General features: G+C 39.5%; 1 protein-coding gene across 1 annotated transcript in view; it reads left to right on the top strand.

Annotated features, from left to right (window-relative positions):
- Positions 1–17,798, top strand: part of LOC126278672 (mitochondrial import receptor subunit TOM70) — a 71,934-nt gene extending 54,136 nt beyond the window's left edge. The window contains exons 8-10 of the mRNA XM_049978910.1: positions 1,420–1,516; positions 16,739–16,862; positions 16,965–17,798. Of these exons, the coding sequence (XP_049834867.1) occupies positions 1,420–1,516; positions 16,739–16,862; positions 16,965–17,127 (384 nt within the window). The 3' untranslated portion in view covers positions 17,128–17,798. The remainder of the gene's footprint in view (positions 1–1,419; positions 1,517–16,738; positions 16,863–16,964) is intronic.
- Positions 17,799–18,903: the final 1,105 nt, after the last annotated feature.

Genomic DNA, 18,903 nt, shown 5'->3' with positions numbered 1-18,903 from the left:
GCGCGATAGCTGGATCCCACGCAGCGCTGAGCTGTAAGCCACCGTCTCTATTTAGGGTGCTTGTGGTAATTTTTATTTTAATAGCTTCCTTTATGAAACTGTCCCAGAAGCCGTTAGTGCGAGCCACGACAGAGGTATCATCAAATTTTATGTGGTGACCGTTTTTTAACGCATGCTTAGCTAACGCAGATTTCTCTGGATAGCGTAGGCAATAATACCTCTCATGTTCTTTCCTACGTTGTTCCACAGTGCACACTGTTTGTCCGATGTACTTCTGGCCACACTTCCAAGGTATTTCGTAGACTCACTCATGCAAGCAAGTGTGCGCATGTTCGCACACACACACACACACACACACACACACACACACACACACACACACACACACACACACAAAAACCGCTACCACCAGCAGGTCTGACCAGACTATGACTCAGATGAGTAGCCATTTGTAGTGAAGTGGGGAAGGGGAGCAGTAGCAGGAAAAGAGTGCGGGGAGAGAAGAGTGCTGTCTGGTGGAGCGTGAAGGAACTAGAGAATGCTAGGCACAGTGTTGGGAGGTGGGGTGGGGTGGGGGGAAAAAGTGAGAGCGGAAAAGGAGAGAAGCAGAGATGGGGAAAGGACTGGACTGATACATTGGTAGAGGGAGGCACACAAAGAGGGTGAGAGAATGTGAAAAGGAAGTAGGTTATAGGATGAGGAGGCAGAAACTGTTAGATGTAGGATGAGAGGACAGTATGTTGCCATAAGTGGAGGACAAGATAATTTCATGAGCAGAGAATGTGGTGTAATGATAATTCCCACATGTACATTTCTATAAAGCTGGTGGTGGAGGGGAGGATCCAGATGACCTGGGTTGTGAAGCATCCATTGAAAACGAGCATGTTATGTTCAACTGCAGTGTTGTGCCACAGGGTGGTCTACTTTGCTCTTGGCCACAGTTCAGTGGTGGCTGTTAACCCTTGAAGACAGCTGGCTGGTAGTCATACCAATATGAAAAGCTGTGCAATGATGCTTTCACAGGTGGCTGGGCCTTCAATGATGGTGTAAGATAAGCCTTTGACAGGACTGGAATAGGACGTGCTGGGTGGTTGGATTTAGCAGCTCTTAGATGTGGGTCTTCCACATGGATATGATGGTTCAGTTGTTTGAGTTCAGGCCAAGATTAGGTGACGGGAGGGGGGGGGGGGGGGTACTTTTTTATAGCTGGCTTTTGGTGATGGTGGGAGGGTTAGTAGTGTGCAGGGGAAATGGCACGGGATATCTGTTTGTGGACTAGGTCTGGGAGATGGTACCTGTATGCAACTCAACAGTTCGTCTTTACAGTGTGTAACAACCTATCCTTTTCCTCATATTTTTAAAATTCCAACATGGTGATTCCAATGTTTAAATTACAGCTGATATATTTTCTGTTCAAAGGTACTTAGTGATCAGCAAGATTACGAACGAGCTGACCAGTACTACAGAAAAGCTATTGAAGTAGAGCCAGAAAATGCTACTCTGTATGTTCACAGGGGTAAGTTGTTATAATTAACTCTCTCTCTCTCTCTCTCTCTCTCTCTCTCTCTCTCTCTCTCTCTCTCTGTGTGTGTGTGTGTGTGTGTGTGTGTGTGTGTGTGTGTGTGTGTGTGTGTGTGTGTGTTGGACTGTCTGCCAGCACATGTCATAATTAAACTGTGGCTTGTTTGGGATCCCAATGCCATGCAGGATTTTCACAACTCCATGCAACTAGAGGCCAAGAAAACAAACATGGTGTACATTTGGCCATGCAGGATTGTATAGCAATGTGACATACCATGAGTGAATAAATGGAGTTGTTTGCAACAACACAATTAAAATAAAACCATGTATGAAAGAACCTGCTTTTAATGAAATCCCACTTTTAATGATTCCATCTGTTCTGGTGAAACTCCCATAAAAACAAGGTTTTGCCTCCCTATTTTTAACAAACCCCACTTTAAGAAAACTTCTGCTTTTAAAGAATAAACAGGAAACATTCTGCAAATTAAAATCTAAATTGTACACCATTCGTGACATGAGTTTTGATTTCACACATGCCATACTCCATATCGTATGACAGCAGTAAATGGTAATCAGTTCTCCCAGTTGACAGATATCTGAAGTGTAGTTTTTTACCCCATAATGCAAAATCCGTTGTAGTGATAGCGGAAAATGCATTGAACAAATCAGGAAGCGATTCACACCCTGCCCATCATGCAACCGTAGTCACATGATCTGGTATCACAATCATTGAGTGTAAAAGTGTGAGCTGAGAACTGCAGTTTTTTATTGCTGAATTTATAAATTCTACTTTCATGGAGATACGGCCTCCAAAAGTAGAAACCGACTGTTCAGCAAATCTGACAATCATTTGTGATGTTGAAGACAGTCGTAACATAAAACTTTTCGACATAGCAAAGAAATAAAATTTGGCACCATCTTGATTTTACAGCATACTCGGAAACAAAAAAGCAGTTCTTAACTGCTGAAGGTAGCAGTTCCTCTGGACCCAAAAGGAAGGACAGTCACATGTGAACATTTAATGAAGTGGACAGTATTTTAAAATGGGTGTAGGTAATAAGAAGTGGCAGTATTCCTATAAGCAGAAAAATGCTGCAATAACAGTCTTGTGTGAATCATGCTTTAGATGGGTGTTAAAAATTTCATGCATTGGAAGACTGGTTGGAACGTTTAAAAAAAGTCATAATATTGTCACGTGTAATTAGGGGAATGACGCACATTAACTTCACTTAACAAAGGTTTATTCAGCACTTGCACATACAAGAGCACAGAGCAAACAGCCTCTTGCCAGAACACACACAGTGTATATATATATATATATATATATATATATATATATATATATATATATATATATATATATATATACCAAGCGGGAAAGCGCCGGCAGACAGGCACATGAACAAAACACACAAACACACACACAGAATTACGAGCTTTCGCAACTGGCAGTTGCTTCGTCAGGAAGGAAGGAAGGAGAGGGAAAAATGAAAGGATGTGGGTTTTAAGGGAGAGGGTAAGGAGTCATTCCAATCCCGGGAGCGGAAAGACTTCCCTTAGGGGAAAAAAAGGACAGGTGTACACTCGCGCACACACACACACATATCCATCCGCACATACACAGACACAGACACAGGCTTGTGTGTCTGTGTCTGTGTATGTGCGGATGGATATGTGTGTGTGTGTGTGTGTGTGCGAGTGTACACCTGTCCTTTTTTTCCCCTAAGGGAAGTCTTTCCGCTCCCGGGATTGGAATGACTCCTTACCCTCTCCCTTAAAACCCACATCCTTTCATTTTTCCCTCTCCTTCCTTCCTTCCTGACGAAGCAACTGCCAGTTGCGAAAGCTCGTAATTCTGTGTGTGTGTTTGTGTGTTTTGTTCATGTGCCTGTCTGCCGGCGCTTTCCCGCTTGGTAAGTCTTGGAATCTTTGTTTTTAATATATTTTTCCCATGTGGAAGTTTCTTTCTGTTTTATATATATATATATATATATATATATATATATATATATATATATATATATATATATATAGCTACAGAACATTCCAGTACATGATTCTTGACATTTGTGGATACTTTTAGAATGTACTTGAGCTGAATATAGAAATTTACTCTGATTCTTGACATTTGTGGATACTTCTATAATGTACTCGAACCGAATATATAAATTAAAATTGCACTGTCCAGGTGAGTTTTGAACTCACGAACCTCCGTGCAACAGTCTAGTACCATAACCACTACATCACAGTGACTGTGCTACTCAGCTTCTTCTGCAACATTACTCCCTCCTTAAGAGAACAGAGTCTCCGTGTTATGTCCTCCTAGTCCGGGAACAAGTCATCGGTCCTGCATACTCCAACTCCCGATGACTGATGTTGGACCTGGCGGTGGTCAACTTAGAACTTCTAATGCCGCTATGCTCTTCATCACCTTTCTGCTTGTTGCCTGTCGCTGGAGCTTCGAGTTTACCCTGTGTTGCAGGATCCTTATAAGGCTTCATTCGAACGATGTGGACCGTATCTCTGATCTTTCATTATTTTGTGTCGGGGTAAAAATCTTCAACCTCATAAGTAACCAACAACTGTTATACAGCCTTATAACGTCCAGAGTAGCACCTGAGGAGCTTCTCAGAGAGAAGGTTGGTAGCCCTGCGCCTGCTATACGGACGTTTGAGTCACAGCTCATACAAGATAAGTAATTTTAGTAGTAATAGACTGTTTCTAACACTTTAAACTCATTTATTACGTTAATTATAGTGCTCTTCAAGCGTACCATTAAAAGTTTTTGTATTACTCGCGTATTTTCACAGTAATCATGCAAAGTTCGTTTTGTTTACATATCGCGGCCAGGCCGAACTTTTGAGCTTTCAGATTAAACTTCATACCGCAATTTTAAGTGCATTTACTGATAGTTTAGTGTGCCAAATACGTTTGCTGCCCCTTTATATCTGTAGAGTATCGTCATCTCTTAAGTAATTTCCAGTAATAAACTCCTGAACCATTGTTTACATTGTCACAAGTAGGCCTAATTTTTCGTACACGTATTTTCACTGTTTTCCGGTAACTTAATTGTCTTTGTCACTAAAATCGATTTGTACCATGAGTGTAAAGTGCCTGACGTGCTATAGAATCGTTAGCTCCGGGGTCTGGTGTGATGGATGTAGTAACTTTTTTCTTTGGGGAGATTGTAGTGGCGTGGGGATTGGGAAAATGAGCGAGACTAATCAGTGGTTCTGTAGACTATGCAGTAGAGATAGAAAGATTGTGGAACAGGAGGGGAAAATTGCTGCCCTTCAGGCTGAGTTAGATGAGGCTAGGCGAGAACTGTGCAGGTTGAGGGGGGAGAAGGGTAAACAGGGGTGGGAAGTGGCAACAGGCATAAGGAACAGGCCAAGAAATTCTTCTGACAGCTTTGTTATTAATGTACAAAATAGGTTTGACCTGTTCCCTCAGTCGGAAACTGATGAGCCTCTCACAGAAGTAGATGTAGACAGGGCTCAACAAGCTTTCAGCAGCAAATTGAATAAGAAGGTAGGGAAGTGTGCAAAGAGAGAGAAAGTCTTGTTGCTAGGTAGTTTGCATGTTAGGGGTGTGGGCCAACTTCTGCAGGATGAATTAGGGTCAGAATACCAGGTCACAAGTTTCTTCAAACCTAGTGCTGGACTGGGGCAGGTTACGAGGATTTAGGTTCACTACGTAGAGGCTTTACTAAGGAAGATACCGTGGTTATTGTGGGTGGGCCAGGCAACAGTATTGACAGAGATCCAGGGTACAGCATAGAGTGTGACCTGGCAAATATTGCACCAGCGTCGAGTCATACCAGTGTTGGGTTTGTGTCGGTTCTGGAGCGCCACGACTGGCCTCATTTGAGCTCTTCTGTCAGGAGAGTTAATTTGGAGTTGGAACGGCTACTTGGATCTGATGCAGGGTCACACATTGGTGTGGTTCCTGTTGATTCACTCTGTAGGTGGGACTATACTAGACATAGCCTACACCTCAACAAGAAGGGGAAGGGTAAACTGGCTGGGCTGATAGCAGGAAATTTAAAGGGGGGAGGAACTACATCTCATGGTAGTAACTCTTTTTTAGTGTAAGATTAGTGTCCAGTGGGAAACTCAGCCAGGCAGGTACTAAAGATGTTAAAAAAGTTCAAGATACTCACCAAAGTAAAATGAAAAATGTTAGTATATTTCATCAAAATATTGGGGGATTGAAGAATAAAATTGATGAGCTTCTGCTTTGTTTAGAAGATATAGAAACTGAGAATGTTATAGATGTACTATGCCTGTCTGAGCATCACATTGTCACTGATATGCAAAAGGTTAGCATCAATGGGTACAAATTAGCTACACATGTAAGTAGAGATAATATGAGGAGAGGAGGAGTTGCCATATATGTCAAAAGCTTCCACAGCGCAAAACATTTAGAAACTAAAAAAAATTGTGTAAAGCAACATATGGAAGCATGTGCCACTGAACTAAAACTAAATGATGGCACTTTCATAATTGTAACAGTGTATAGGTCCCCCTCAGGGAATTTCCAGCTATTTCTAGAAAACGTGGATGCTTTGTTGTGCTATCTGTCAGACAGGGGGAAGCAAATTATCATTTGTGGGGATTTCAATGTTGATTCCCTGAAAGAGTGTAATAGGAAGAATGACCTTGTAGTATTACTCAGTTCTTTCAATTTGAGCTCCGTCATTGATTTTCCTACTCGGATAACAAAGAACAGCAGGACTTGATTTTCCTACTCGGATAACAAAGAACAGCAGGACATTGATAGATAACTTTTTTATAGACCAAGATAAGTTTAAGGACATAAATGCTTATCCTGTTGAGAATGGTCTTTCATATCATGGTGCACAGCTAGTTACAGTACATGACATAGCTCCATGCAGTATATCAAATCAGAATTTCAAAGCAGTGCGTTCAATTAACAATATAAATACTGCAAATTTTAGGGAAAGCCTAAATTAGCTAGACTGGGATGAAATGTATATGGAACCCGATGCAAACTTGAAATATAACTTATTTCACGTTACATTTTTAAGGGTATTTGAAAATTGTTTTCCCAAGAAAATGGTGAAACATAATTCCAAGAAAACACATAAAAAACCTTGGATAACTAAAGGAATAAGAATATCTTGCAACTGTAAAAGAGAACTGTATCTAACAGCAAGAGGGAGTACTGACCCCGAAATTGTTCAATATTATAAAAACTATTGTGCGGTACTAAGAAAAGGGTATTAAAAAGTCCAGAAGCATGTGTATCATGTCTGAGATCAGTAACTCTGATAATAAAATTAAAGCAATTTGGAATATTATTGAAAGGGAAACAGGGCAACCAAGAGCACAGGAAGGCTTTAGTGCCATAAAACTGAATGACAAGTGTACTAACAAACAATCTGAAAATGGAAATATTTTCAATAATCATTTTCTAAATGTGGAGAAAATAGGATCTAGATCTTCACTAGAAGAGGCAAGGCTTCTAATAGAAGAGGCCATACCTGTGCAATTTGAAACAACTGTATTTACACGAACCTCTCCTGAAATCAGTAAAATAATAAACTCACTGAAAAGTAAAAGCTCTTATGGAATTGATGGCATTTCCAGCAAGATACTTAAAGCTTGTTCCCCACAGATAAGTAGGATTCTCAGCTCTTTGGAGCAGGGTGTTTTCCCCAATAGACTGAAATATGCCATTGTAAAACCATTGCATAAAAAGGGGATGTGTCGGATGTCAACAACTATCGCCCAATCTCTCTTCTGACTGCTCTGTCAAAAATTTTTGAGAAAGTAACGTATTGAAGAGTAGCCTCCCATATTTGTAAAAATAAAGTACTAACAAAATGTCAGTTTGGTTTTCAGAAAGGCTTTTCAACAGAAAATGCTGTACACACTTTCACTGATCAAATATTAAATGCTCTGAATAACCAGACATCACCCATTGGTATTTTTTGTGATCTCTCAAAGGCCTTTGACTGTGTAAATCATGGAATTCTTTTAGATAAGCTAAATCGTTATGGTTTGAGAGGGGCAGTGCACAAATGGTTTAATTCATACTTAACTGGAAGAATGCAGAAAGTTGAAATAAGTGGTTCATGTAATGTTAATACAACAGCTGATTCCTCAAACTGGGAGGCTATCAAGCATGGGGTCCCACAGGTTCGGTCTTAGGTCCTTTACTGTTCTTGATATACATTAATGACTTACCATTCCATATTGATGAGCATGCAAAGTTAGTTCTTTTTGCTGATGATACAAGTATAGTAATAACATCCAAAAACCAAGAACTAAGTGATGTAATTGTAAATGATGTTTTTCACAAAATTATTAAGTGGTTCTCAGCAAACGGACTCTCTTTAAATTTTGATAAAACACAGTATATACAGTTCCGTACAGTAAATGGCACAACTCCAGTAATGAATATAGACTTTGAACAGAAGTCTGTAGCTAAGGTAGAATTTTCAAAATTTTTAGGTGTGTCCATTGATGAGAGGTTAAACTGGAAGCAACACATTGATGGTCTGCTGAAACGTCTGAGTTCGGCTACGTATGCTATTAGGGTTATTGCAAATTTTGGTGATAAGAATCTCAGTAAATTAGCTTACTATGCCTACTTTCATTCACTCCTTTCGTATGGTATCATATTCTGGGGTAATTCATCATTGAGTAGAAAAGTATTCATTGCTCAAAAACGTGTAATCAGAATAATTGCTGGAGTCCACCCACGGTCATCCTGCAGACATCTATTTAAGGATCTAGTGATCCTCACAGTATATATATTCACTTACGAAATTTGTTGTTAATAATCCAGCCCAGTTCAAGAGTAATAGCACTGTGCATAGCTATAACACAAGGAGAAAGGATGATCTTCACTATGCAGGGTTAAATCTGACTTTGGCACAGAAGTGGGTAATTTTTTCTGCCACAAAAGTCTTTGGTCACCTACCAAACAGCATCAAAAGCCTGACAGATAGTCAACCAACATTTAAAAAGAAATTAAAAGAGTTTCTAGATGACAACTCCTTCTACTCATTGGCTGAATTTTTAGATATAAATTAAGGGAGGGAAAAAAACTAACTTAAGCATTAGTGTCATGCAATATTTTGTGTAATGTAATATCTTGTACAGACATCTTTCTTTAACCTGACACGTTCCACATCATTACGAAGTGTTGTATTCATGATCTATGGAACAAGTATTAATCTAATCTAATCTAGACAAACCTTCCAAACAGCAGTGAAGGTCCAGACGAGGTCACCAGGCTCGTAGATAACAGGGCAGTGATTCGTGTCATACCTTCGGTGATCATTTTCCTGAGCCTGCAGTGTGCAGAGTCAAGCTGATTGCCAAACTTCCTCAGCTCTGGTTAACACTTGGCCGATGTAGTCGTCGTCCACATCAACAGGATGTAACGAAAACACAGTGTCCATCGTCGTCGTCCCCTCATGCCCATGCACAAGGAAAAATGGTGTAAATCCTGTGGTGTCTTGTTTGGTGGTGTTGTAGGCAAATGTCACGAAAGGTACCACCTCATCCCAGTTGCTGTGCTCAACATTGACGAACATTGGTAGCATGTTGGCCAAGGTCTTATTAAGGCGTTCAGTAAGCCCATTAGTTTGCGGATGGTAGGCAGTCGTCATTTGATGAGTAATGTTGCACCGATGGTTTATCTCTGTCACAGGATTCAATTGAAAAACTTTCCCTCGATCTGTAATTAACGACCTTGGGGCACCATGTTTTAATATGTCTCCTTCCACAATGAATTTGGCTACCTCGGATACTTCAGCTGTTTTCACGGCTTTTGTAATGGCACAGTATGTCAGATAATCAGTGCAAACAATAATCCATCTATTGCCACTAGCAGACGTTGGAAATTGTCAAAGGAGGTCAATCCCAACAAGCTGGAAAGGCGTTTTTGCTGGTGGAAGGAATTGGTATGAGTCGGCCAGGTGGTTTCTGAGGAACTGCCTTTCTGCTCTGGCACTCTCGACCATGCGACACATAGTGACACACACTCCTAAATAAACCTGGCCAGAAAAATCTCTTGCAGATTCTATCATATGTCTTTATAAATCCTAAACGTCCAGCCTCAGGTGTGTCATGGAATTTCTGTAGAACATCTAAGCGCATGTGTTTAGGAATCAGTGGTAGCCACAGCGTTCCAAATGGATCAAAGTTCTTCTTGCAAAGTAATCCATTAACTACCTTAAATTGTCCTTTCACATCCTCTGACCGACTTAAGGCAAGCATAATTTGAGATATCTAAGCATCCTTCTGCTCAGCAGAGAGATCCCGGTGTGCAGCAAGACAGTCACTATCTTTATCAAAGTTTTGCTGGTCTTGCACAGGATTCCTTGAGAGACAGTCAGCATCTTGGTGTTTTCTTCCACTTTTGTATACTATGGTAATGTCTTACTCTTGAAGACATAGGGCCCACTTGGCGAGTTGTCCTGTTGGATCCTTAAGACCTGTCAACCAACAAAGTGAATGATGGTCATAACAACTGTGAATGGTCTTCCACAGAGATACTGTTGAAATTTGCACATGGCCCAGATCACAGCAAGACATTCCCTTTCTGTAGTTGAGTAGTTTCTCACGGTTTTTGTAAGCGTCCTAGAAGCATAGGCTATAACCTTCTCTTTTCGATCCGAAATTTGCACCAATCCCATACCCACTGGCATCTGTGTGTAATTCTGTAGGTACTCTGTCATCTTACAGACCAAGTACAGGGTCAGTCATCAGAGCTTTTCGCAGCACATCGAAAGAATCCTGTTGAGCACCACCCCAGATAAATTTAGCATTGGCTTTTAATAACTCTTGGAGTGGCCTGGCTTTGATACAAAAGTCTTTGATAAAATGATGGTAATAAGAACATAATCCAAGGAAGCTTCTCACATCTCTAATACTTTTAGGAATAGGAAATTCCGTTATAAATATCACCTTTTCTGGGTCTGGCCCCACACCTTCGTTTGACACAATGTGTCCAAGTATTTTGATTTCTTTTGCTCCTAAGACACATTTGGATTAAGTTTCAGTCCATCTTGTTAGAGACACTTACGATATGTTCATCAAATAAATGTTATCTAAATAACGCAAAGACACATTGTCCAACTCAGGTGCCTTAGAAGATTATCCATCATCTGTTCAGAAGTTGCTAGTGCATTACACAAACCAAATGGTAGTACCTTAAACTCATACAGGCACTCTGGGATGATGAATGCAATTTTATCACGATCAGCCTCATCTACCTCGATATGCCAGTACCCCGAGTACATGTCCATCATTGAGAAAAACTTAGCCCCCTTCAGACAATATAGTGGATCATCAATTCGTGGAAGAGGGTAAACATCCTTTTTAGTTATCTTATTAAGCTTCCTGTAATCAACCCAAAAGTGCCAACTGCCCTCCTTCTTCCTGACAAGGACCACTGCTGACAACCATGGGCTCTAAAAAAGGGAAATGATGGACAAGAGATTGGGTTCAATGTCTGTTCCACTTCCTCCCTAATGACCTCTTGAAGTGTCTCAGTTTTATGCTTGCCGTGCAATCCAAGTGCCTTTTGAACTTCCTCTCTCACTATCTGGCGAGGAACACTTGTGAAATCAGTTGTTTCCTCCATCACAGATATCGATACGACGTTTGGAAGCCATTCAAACTTCTTGTGTGTAATTCTTTTTTGATGCATTGCCTCGATATACTGGCGCCATTTTATGAAGTTGTCTGCTGTCGAAACCTCCTTCAGGAGTAGGGGTTGATACATGTCCTCAGCAACACCCATCATGAGATGTGCAACCTTATCTTCTTTCTTCATTCTAGGATCCACTATTTTACACAGCTCCAAGATGTCTTGACTGTAGGATGCTGTAGTTTCTCCTGGACGCTGTGCAGATATGTATTCCATTAAAAGAGAAAAATGACACAGCGGTAAAAAAAGTAAAGAAAGGGTGACTGCTGCATTGTGTGTAAAAAGTAATGGAAGTCAAATGTTCCTCCACTAATAACAGTAAACTTAAAATTCCCAGATGTTTCAAAAACATAAAACTACAACCTTGTACTTAGGAGTAGAACAGCAATGCCTGGATGATTTCAGAAATCTTGGCAAGATTTCTCAGGTATTAAGATGCCAAGATCAATGCAGGAGGAAGGAAAATAGTACCTGTTGTTGACCAATGTCTGGTACAGCTCGAGAAAACATCATTTCTGAGGAACGTCAGTATTGTGTTCCTTCCTCCAAACTGCACAAGCCATCTTTAGCATCTGGACCTGGGCACACTATGTTAAAACCGAGTACAGAGTAGCAGTTGTGTGGAAGCCTGTTCAATTCCTGAGAGGGAGGAAGTGATGAGAATCAACATTCTATAGGCAAAGCATATTTTTGTAGCTACCCGGAATAATGTAAGACAGCAGACTGTGTTAAATTATTTCACAAAGGGTAGTTGTGATCAGTTGCTGTTACAACTGATCCTGACCCAGAAGAAGAATGAAAAGTATTGTAGCTGTTCCTGAAAATGTGACATTCCAAGAGTTTGTTTCTTATGATGATGATGATGATATGATGATGATGACGGCATCATCTTGACTTCCACACCCGAGATGAATGTAAGTGAGATGTTTGAAGTGCTTGCAAAGGGACGACAATGATGAAGATAAAAGTGAAGAGGAGGTGGAGGAGCAGGAGTTGTTGCACCAAGTTTCGGAGCTGCTGTGCAAAGATTTAATACCATCAGGAATTACTTTTCCTCTCTTAATGTAGACGAATCAGTTCTAATTGATATCAGCCAACCAGAGTGACAATTTTTGTCACTACAATATGCAGGAAGTATTTAAATTTTTACTACAGAATACTGGCAAATTTGTAATTAAATTGCACTTGTATTGCCTAAACATACTTGTATTATGATTCTGGGTCACTCCTTCCATGTATTTAGACAAAGCCCCAATTTAAGGAAAACCCCTGTTTAAGGAAAAAAAAAATATTTGAATCCCCACAGATTCATTAGAAAGGGAGTTTACTTTATCCGTACAAACAGTGCGGATGTCAGCACAGTGGCCATTGCTGTGATTTCCCTCAGTGCAGTTAGAGGGGCGCAGAAGAAATGTACGTTTGTGGAAGATCAGAAGAAATCATCATTGCATTTGCCATCATGCTGACCCAGCACTGGACGTGATTGGGTGAAGTACCATTGGGTACACAATACAATCACCTCTGGTTTGCACAGCCAGTAATCTGGACAGCAGGTCGTCTCCGTCACATTATCTTTCCACAAAGTATTGTGAGAACTCTTGCCGTCAGTTCTGCACTGACGTATCTCAATACATATGGTGTCACCTGTTGCCTTGTCCAGGACATTCTCCAGATATCACACACATTGAATCCATCAGTCACATGTTGGCCAAAGATGGGTACACTGCTACTCGGCAGCAATCATGATCGACGAACTCCGGTATAGTTGCAGCAGCACAGAATGGTGTACCTGAAGCTGACATCAGAGGTCAGTTTGACTCGACGCCGAGTCTTGTTAGGGACACTCTTGCTGCCAGTGGTGGCAGCTGTGTGTAGTATATTTCACACACTGTGTACCTCCAAGTCAAATTACACATTTAATCATGCATTGTTGGCATTGTACTGTATAAGCACAATAAAGAAACTTACATCATGTACTACTGTTCTTCCTGGTGCTGCAATTTGAATGGTCTGCCGTATATTATTGTGCCTTTGTAATATATATGTCAGAGTATTTCTCATCTCTTTTCTTCCCACATAACAGAACCTATCTGATCAAGAATCATCTTGAAACCTCACATGCTCAGCTAGTCCATGCTTTCAAACGCTTTGTAGCACAGTATCTTGATCTGCAGAAACTTTTTACTATCTTCCTAAGCTTTCTCATTTGGGTGGTAACCCCTTTTATATGGCACCACAGCGTGATCCTATTTGAGAGAGGAAATATTCTGCAAGCATATTAATGACACGAACTCTTTTAAATAAGTTGAGAATACACTATTCGTACATCTTAGTAAACATTTTAAGGATGTTAACAACACTTTTCATTATTGTGACTTATATAATTTTTATACAGGATGATTCTATGAACTATTCACTATACACTTATGTGATGCTGCAGCATTGGTAATAGTCCCTCTGGTGACAAAGAACATCTTAAAGCAAGATTTTGAGCATACTGCTTTAACCTTAAAGTGCCTCACCCACTTCAAGCCTAGTGCTCCACAGCCACTCAAGAGTTGTTGTTGTTGTTGTTGTGGTTGCGGACACTGCTGCTGCTGTTTTTGCTGTTGCTGTTGTTGAACCTTTAGAGTACACAACATCGCGGACATCAGCACCCTTACGTTGGCTGTATGAGATGAATGGGGCTAGAGCACACAACGTGAGGATAGCCTAAAACACAAGATGAGGTCACTTACGCTCCCTTTTACTCTGTATTATGTGAACACTCACAATTCCTCCTAATGATGCAGTGGAGCAAGCGGGTCAAGGCAGACTGGGAGAAATGTTGGTACCACATCTGTATGGCCACTAATAGGCAAGTCCAGAAAAGAAGATTGGCTGATCACAAAGATGACAACTGGATTAGCCAATCAGATTAGCCAATCTTCTAACATACTAAAAGGCTTTGACCTAAGAACTTTGGTAGAAGGGAAGACAAAACACAAAATCATAAATCATATGCCACCTTCCACTCATCAAGTAAAACTGAGGGTAGGTCTACCAGTAGACCAGCTTGTACCCTCTCGTCATTATATAAAATATGATGGTTAAATGTAGCAAACTGTAAGCAGCACACCACATCCATCACACATAGGCAGTTCTTAAAGTCTGAGAAGACAGCCATGGGTCAAAGGGCTGAATCCTATTTGAAGTCACATTAAACAGACTTCATCAATTCTGACTGGCAAGGAGGAGGACGTGATCAATGGTATCACTGTCTCTTTTTATTGATCACAACCTATCCATCACACCCAACCACTGTTCCTTCCAAAGACACATAAGACATTCACAGCAATGACAGTGCAGCACAGAGAGGGATAGTGCAGTTGGTTATGTTGGGAATTGTACATGCCTTCTTGGCCACGGCTAACTTATTCCCACAGATATGCATATGTCCCAGTACTCAGCAGAATTAGACCTCCTTTTTTGTCTTTGTAAGTGCAGGATGGTGTGGATGTTCTGGGCAAATCTATCTGCTGGGAACATTTACTGGATGGTCTGCAGGGCACTAAGGGAAACAGAGTACATGAGGAATTTGGATCCATCATCACGTTTCATCTGGTTCCAAGCTGTAAAAATCACATAGAGTTTGACGTCAAACTTAGTAGAGACAGACAGAACGTGAAGCCATAGGTAGGAAAAATGATACAATAGCTATCAGACATCTTGACACACAATATGTAACATCCACATAGATTTATTATGGCTTCAGCTATCATTGATTTCTGTGATATTATAATTATACTATCTAATGGTGTCTCATAATAGATGAATAGTTTTCTACATAAATAAATTCTATTGCACTTTTACTATCATAGGCTCATAAATCCATTCTCCTCTGCATCAGCTTTCAAGTTCTATGTCTGTGGTGTGTGTTTTAACATACCTAACTCTCTCCAGTGTTCTTCATTTTAATGTATGGAGGTTTCAATTTAAATAGGATCATCATCTTTGTTACGTTGTCTCCTGACTACAGCTTTGTTCTGTTTTCTTTTTCCACATTTATTTGAAAGTTCTGTGATGACCCAGTTGATATTACATCAGATTCATGCTTGCTTTGTGGAGTATGATGGAAGTAGTTAAGTGTTAAGAGCCCACAACATTATACCTTAAATAAGCTTTATTACAGCATGCTGGCTTAAAAATTGCCAGGCATCCATATTGTTTCAAAAACATGCCCAGACTTTACTTGGTCCATTGCTTCCTGTACACTTCCACCAACAATCCCATGAGCTTGCACATTGCAGTAGTGCCTCCAATAGTTTGGCCCATGAAAAATTTGACTACCAAGCTGATAGAGCTTGGTGGCCAGTGCTAAACCTCAACAGAGCAAGACTCAGCTATGCTCTGTCCAAATGTCAAAGGTGACAACTTAAGAGGGCAGTTAACATAATCAGTATGTGCCAACAAATGTCTGTGGTTCTGTTATGGTTAGCCAGTATCAGTCCTTCCCTTCTGTGGGAATGATGCACTCTATTTGGTAACTCACAGATGTTCTGTCCATATTATCCACGAGGCGAGATGGAGAGCCAGTAAATTGTATTTGCTGACCAAATAATATTCTACGAGGCTAGTAATATATTCAGCCAGTGTCAACAGGTATTTTAAATAGTGAAGTAAGGACATTTTAGGACAGTTTGTATGGTTTGTATACTGTGTCCTATCCACTTCGGGACACCTTAATGCCTGGCACACCGCTCAGCACTGTGAATTTTCAAACCTGTGAACAAGACAAATATGCAGTATTCTGAACCATGAGTTTCAGAACACACAGTTTTGATCAGCTCTGAATAACTAGTGTGCTTGATTGTGTGTCAAAAACTTCAGACTTCCTTAATTCCATAGGGGAAAAAGTTTCAGATAGATTTATTGTGAATTTTACAGCCAAATTAAGAATAAATTATCTGTTTCCGTTCGACACCTTTGAGTACCCATTATGTGGTTGTTGTTTTGTTTGGTGAAGAGAATACTGATATTTGTCAGTTTTGTGAAGTTTTACTGCAGATTAAACTCGAGCAGTACATAAAATTATTAGGCTCTGTTTAGTTTGACATAAGGCAAATAGTGATCTGTCTTTCATACTGTATTAGCTGTTTATAAAATAGAAAGAAATTTCCACATGGGAAAAATATATTAAAAACAAAGATTCAAAGACTTACCAAGCGGGAAAGTGCCGGTAGACAGCCACAATAAAATAACACACAAACACACACACAAAATTTCTAGCTTTCGCAACCAACGGTTGCTTCTTCTTCCTGAAGAAACAACCGTTGGTTGCAAAAGCTAGAAATTTTGTGTGTGTGTTTGTGTGTTATTTTATTGGTTGCGAAAGCTAGAAATTTTGTGTGTGTGTTTGTGTGTTATTTTATTGTGCCTGTCTACCGGCACTTTCCCGCTTGGTAAGTCTTGGAATCTTTGTTTTTAATGTATTAGCTGTTTAGTATGACAAATGTGATAGTGATTCAAACATCATGTCTGCTTTCAGGTTTGCTGCAGTTGCAATCTACAGGTGATATTAATAAAGCCATAGAACTGATCAGCAAAGCCCTGAAAATGGATGATCGGTGTGAATTTGCCTATGAAACTCTCGGAACAATAGAAGTGCAAAGGTTGGGTTATCAATGTGAAAATTATTTATACACTCAGATACTTAAGTGCTGCATGGAATGATTTGTGTGTTTTTTTATAAATGCTTTGCCTTTATGTTACAGGGGTAATTTGAAACGAGCTGTGGAGCTATTTGATAAAGCCATTCCTTTAGCGAAGACTGAAATTGAGATGTCCCATTTATTCTCATTGAGGGATGCGGCAATTGCACAAGCTACAGTTGCGGAGCGAATGGGCATCAGTATTGCCTCCGGTAATCAAAATTAGTGGAGGTGTGAATTCTTAGTGAGAAAGATAACCTGACTGTGACCGTGTGCAGTATTTGATAACATTATAAAAACTCAGGATCCTCCAAAATAAAAACATTGTTATAGCTACATTTTACAACTTTGATTTAAGCCCAGCAAAAGACTAGTTTCAGTGGAGTTCGTCTTCATTACTTGATTGTTCATGTACTTATAGATAACTGAAATTTTCAGTGCACTTAAAACATCTCAGTGCAACTTGACAGTTATTGTTCTGATACTGTAAATAATCTCAGACAGTGAATGCTACACCTCATCTGCACATAGTCTGAAGGATTATTGCCACTTATTTACAAGAATGAGAAATATTTTTTGCTTATTGCAAACATTGTTCAGAGAATTTCTAAAAGCTTAAGTTTTTTTCAAGTCTTCATCATTCCACCATCAGTTGCATAGTAGAAATTTTTTTAGAGTGAAGTAGTGTGCGTGTGTGAGATTGAGAAAAATAAGCTGTGTTCAACAAAATTGAACTATGGAACAAGAGCTTAAGAAAGACTTACTAGATTTCAGTTTATATTGTAGCATTATTAAAGCTCACAAGTATGTGTTGCATTTGTGTCCATGTACAGTCGCTACAAAAACTGTTTGTAAATTCTTTATTGCCACACACAATAAAACACATATTTGTGTGAATGTGTTTTTTGACCTGAAATCTCCATAATATATGTAACATACCAATACCCTGTCTGAAAAAAAATTCCAGTTTTCCTCCATCCGTTCTCCCAGTGCCTTAAATTTATGTGGTGTAAACAACTTACTCTTAAGTCAAAATAAAAGGTGCAGAAGCAGCAGTAGCAAATACCTTCATTATGTATGTAAATTACAATTCTTACACAGTGAATTCTCATTGCAGTTGCAGTGTTTCATGTAAACAAACCTTCATTCCTGAAGGTTTTATTGAGTTTGTAAGAGTCAAATTATTTTAACATACCTCAGTAGTTAATGGGAGGCTGCAAAGACAAAAATAAATAGGACTAAGCTTAGGATTATGTTTTGAACAGTGAACTGAAAGTTTTTCATTTTAGTTTCTGACATCACACACACTAGTTCCATTCTGGATCTAACATCACTGTAATAAATAATTATGTTCTTGTTAACAGCATATTTCATTTCTGGTAAGTTTCAGCATGTAGAATTAATATGGTTAGACCTCTTTAGAAATATTGCATTTCAAAAAGCTATATTGAAACAAATGTGATGATCATAACAAATTATGAAAGTAGTTTTAGGTTTTTGATAGTCCATGGCTGAGCATACTAAAATAACTTGACAGGTGTGTTTAAAATGCTCCATTTGCTAGACTTAAAACACAAAGGCCAGATTTAATAACATGTTCTGTACAAAATATGCTTTTAAATTACAGAAAGATCAATATAACAGAAACTAATAATTCAGAATGTTGTAGCTTTCTGATCATTTCAATCCATTTATTTGATAATTGCTTATAATAAATAAACACTAAAGTGTTCTCTGCAATAATCTAGGAAAATCAGACACTCCATAAAACTATGAAAAACATACACTCCATAAACTATGAAAAACATACTATATTTGTAACTCGTTATTAACTGATTCTAAAGAAGAATCACTTGGGCAAACTATAAAATTACGGTGTGTCAGAATGGCTGGCCAATATATTCAGGTTACAGAATTCCAGTACTGCTGATATACACAAGCGAGTGAAAAACCATTCCAATCTTTCAGAAAGATTTGTTCCTTCCTCCGGGAGGAAAGAGGA

This window comes from Schistocerca gregaria, chromosome 6, assembly GCF_023897955.1.
Source record: "Schistocerca gregaria isolate iqSchGreg1 chromosome 6, iqSchGreg1.2, whole genome shotgun sequence".
Classification (NCBI taxonomy): Eukaryota; Metazoa; Arthropoda; class Insecta; order Orthoptera; family Acrididae; genus Schistocerca; species Schistocerca gregaria.
Note: the sequence above shows the minus strand (reverse complement) of the source record. Positions and strands in the feature narration are given on the sequence as shown.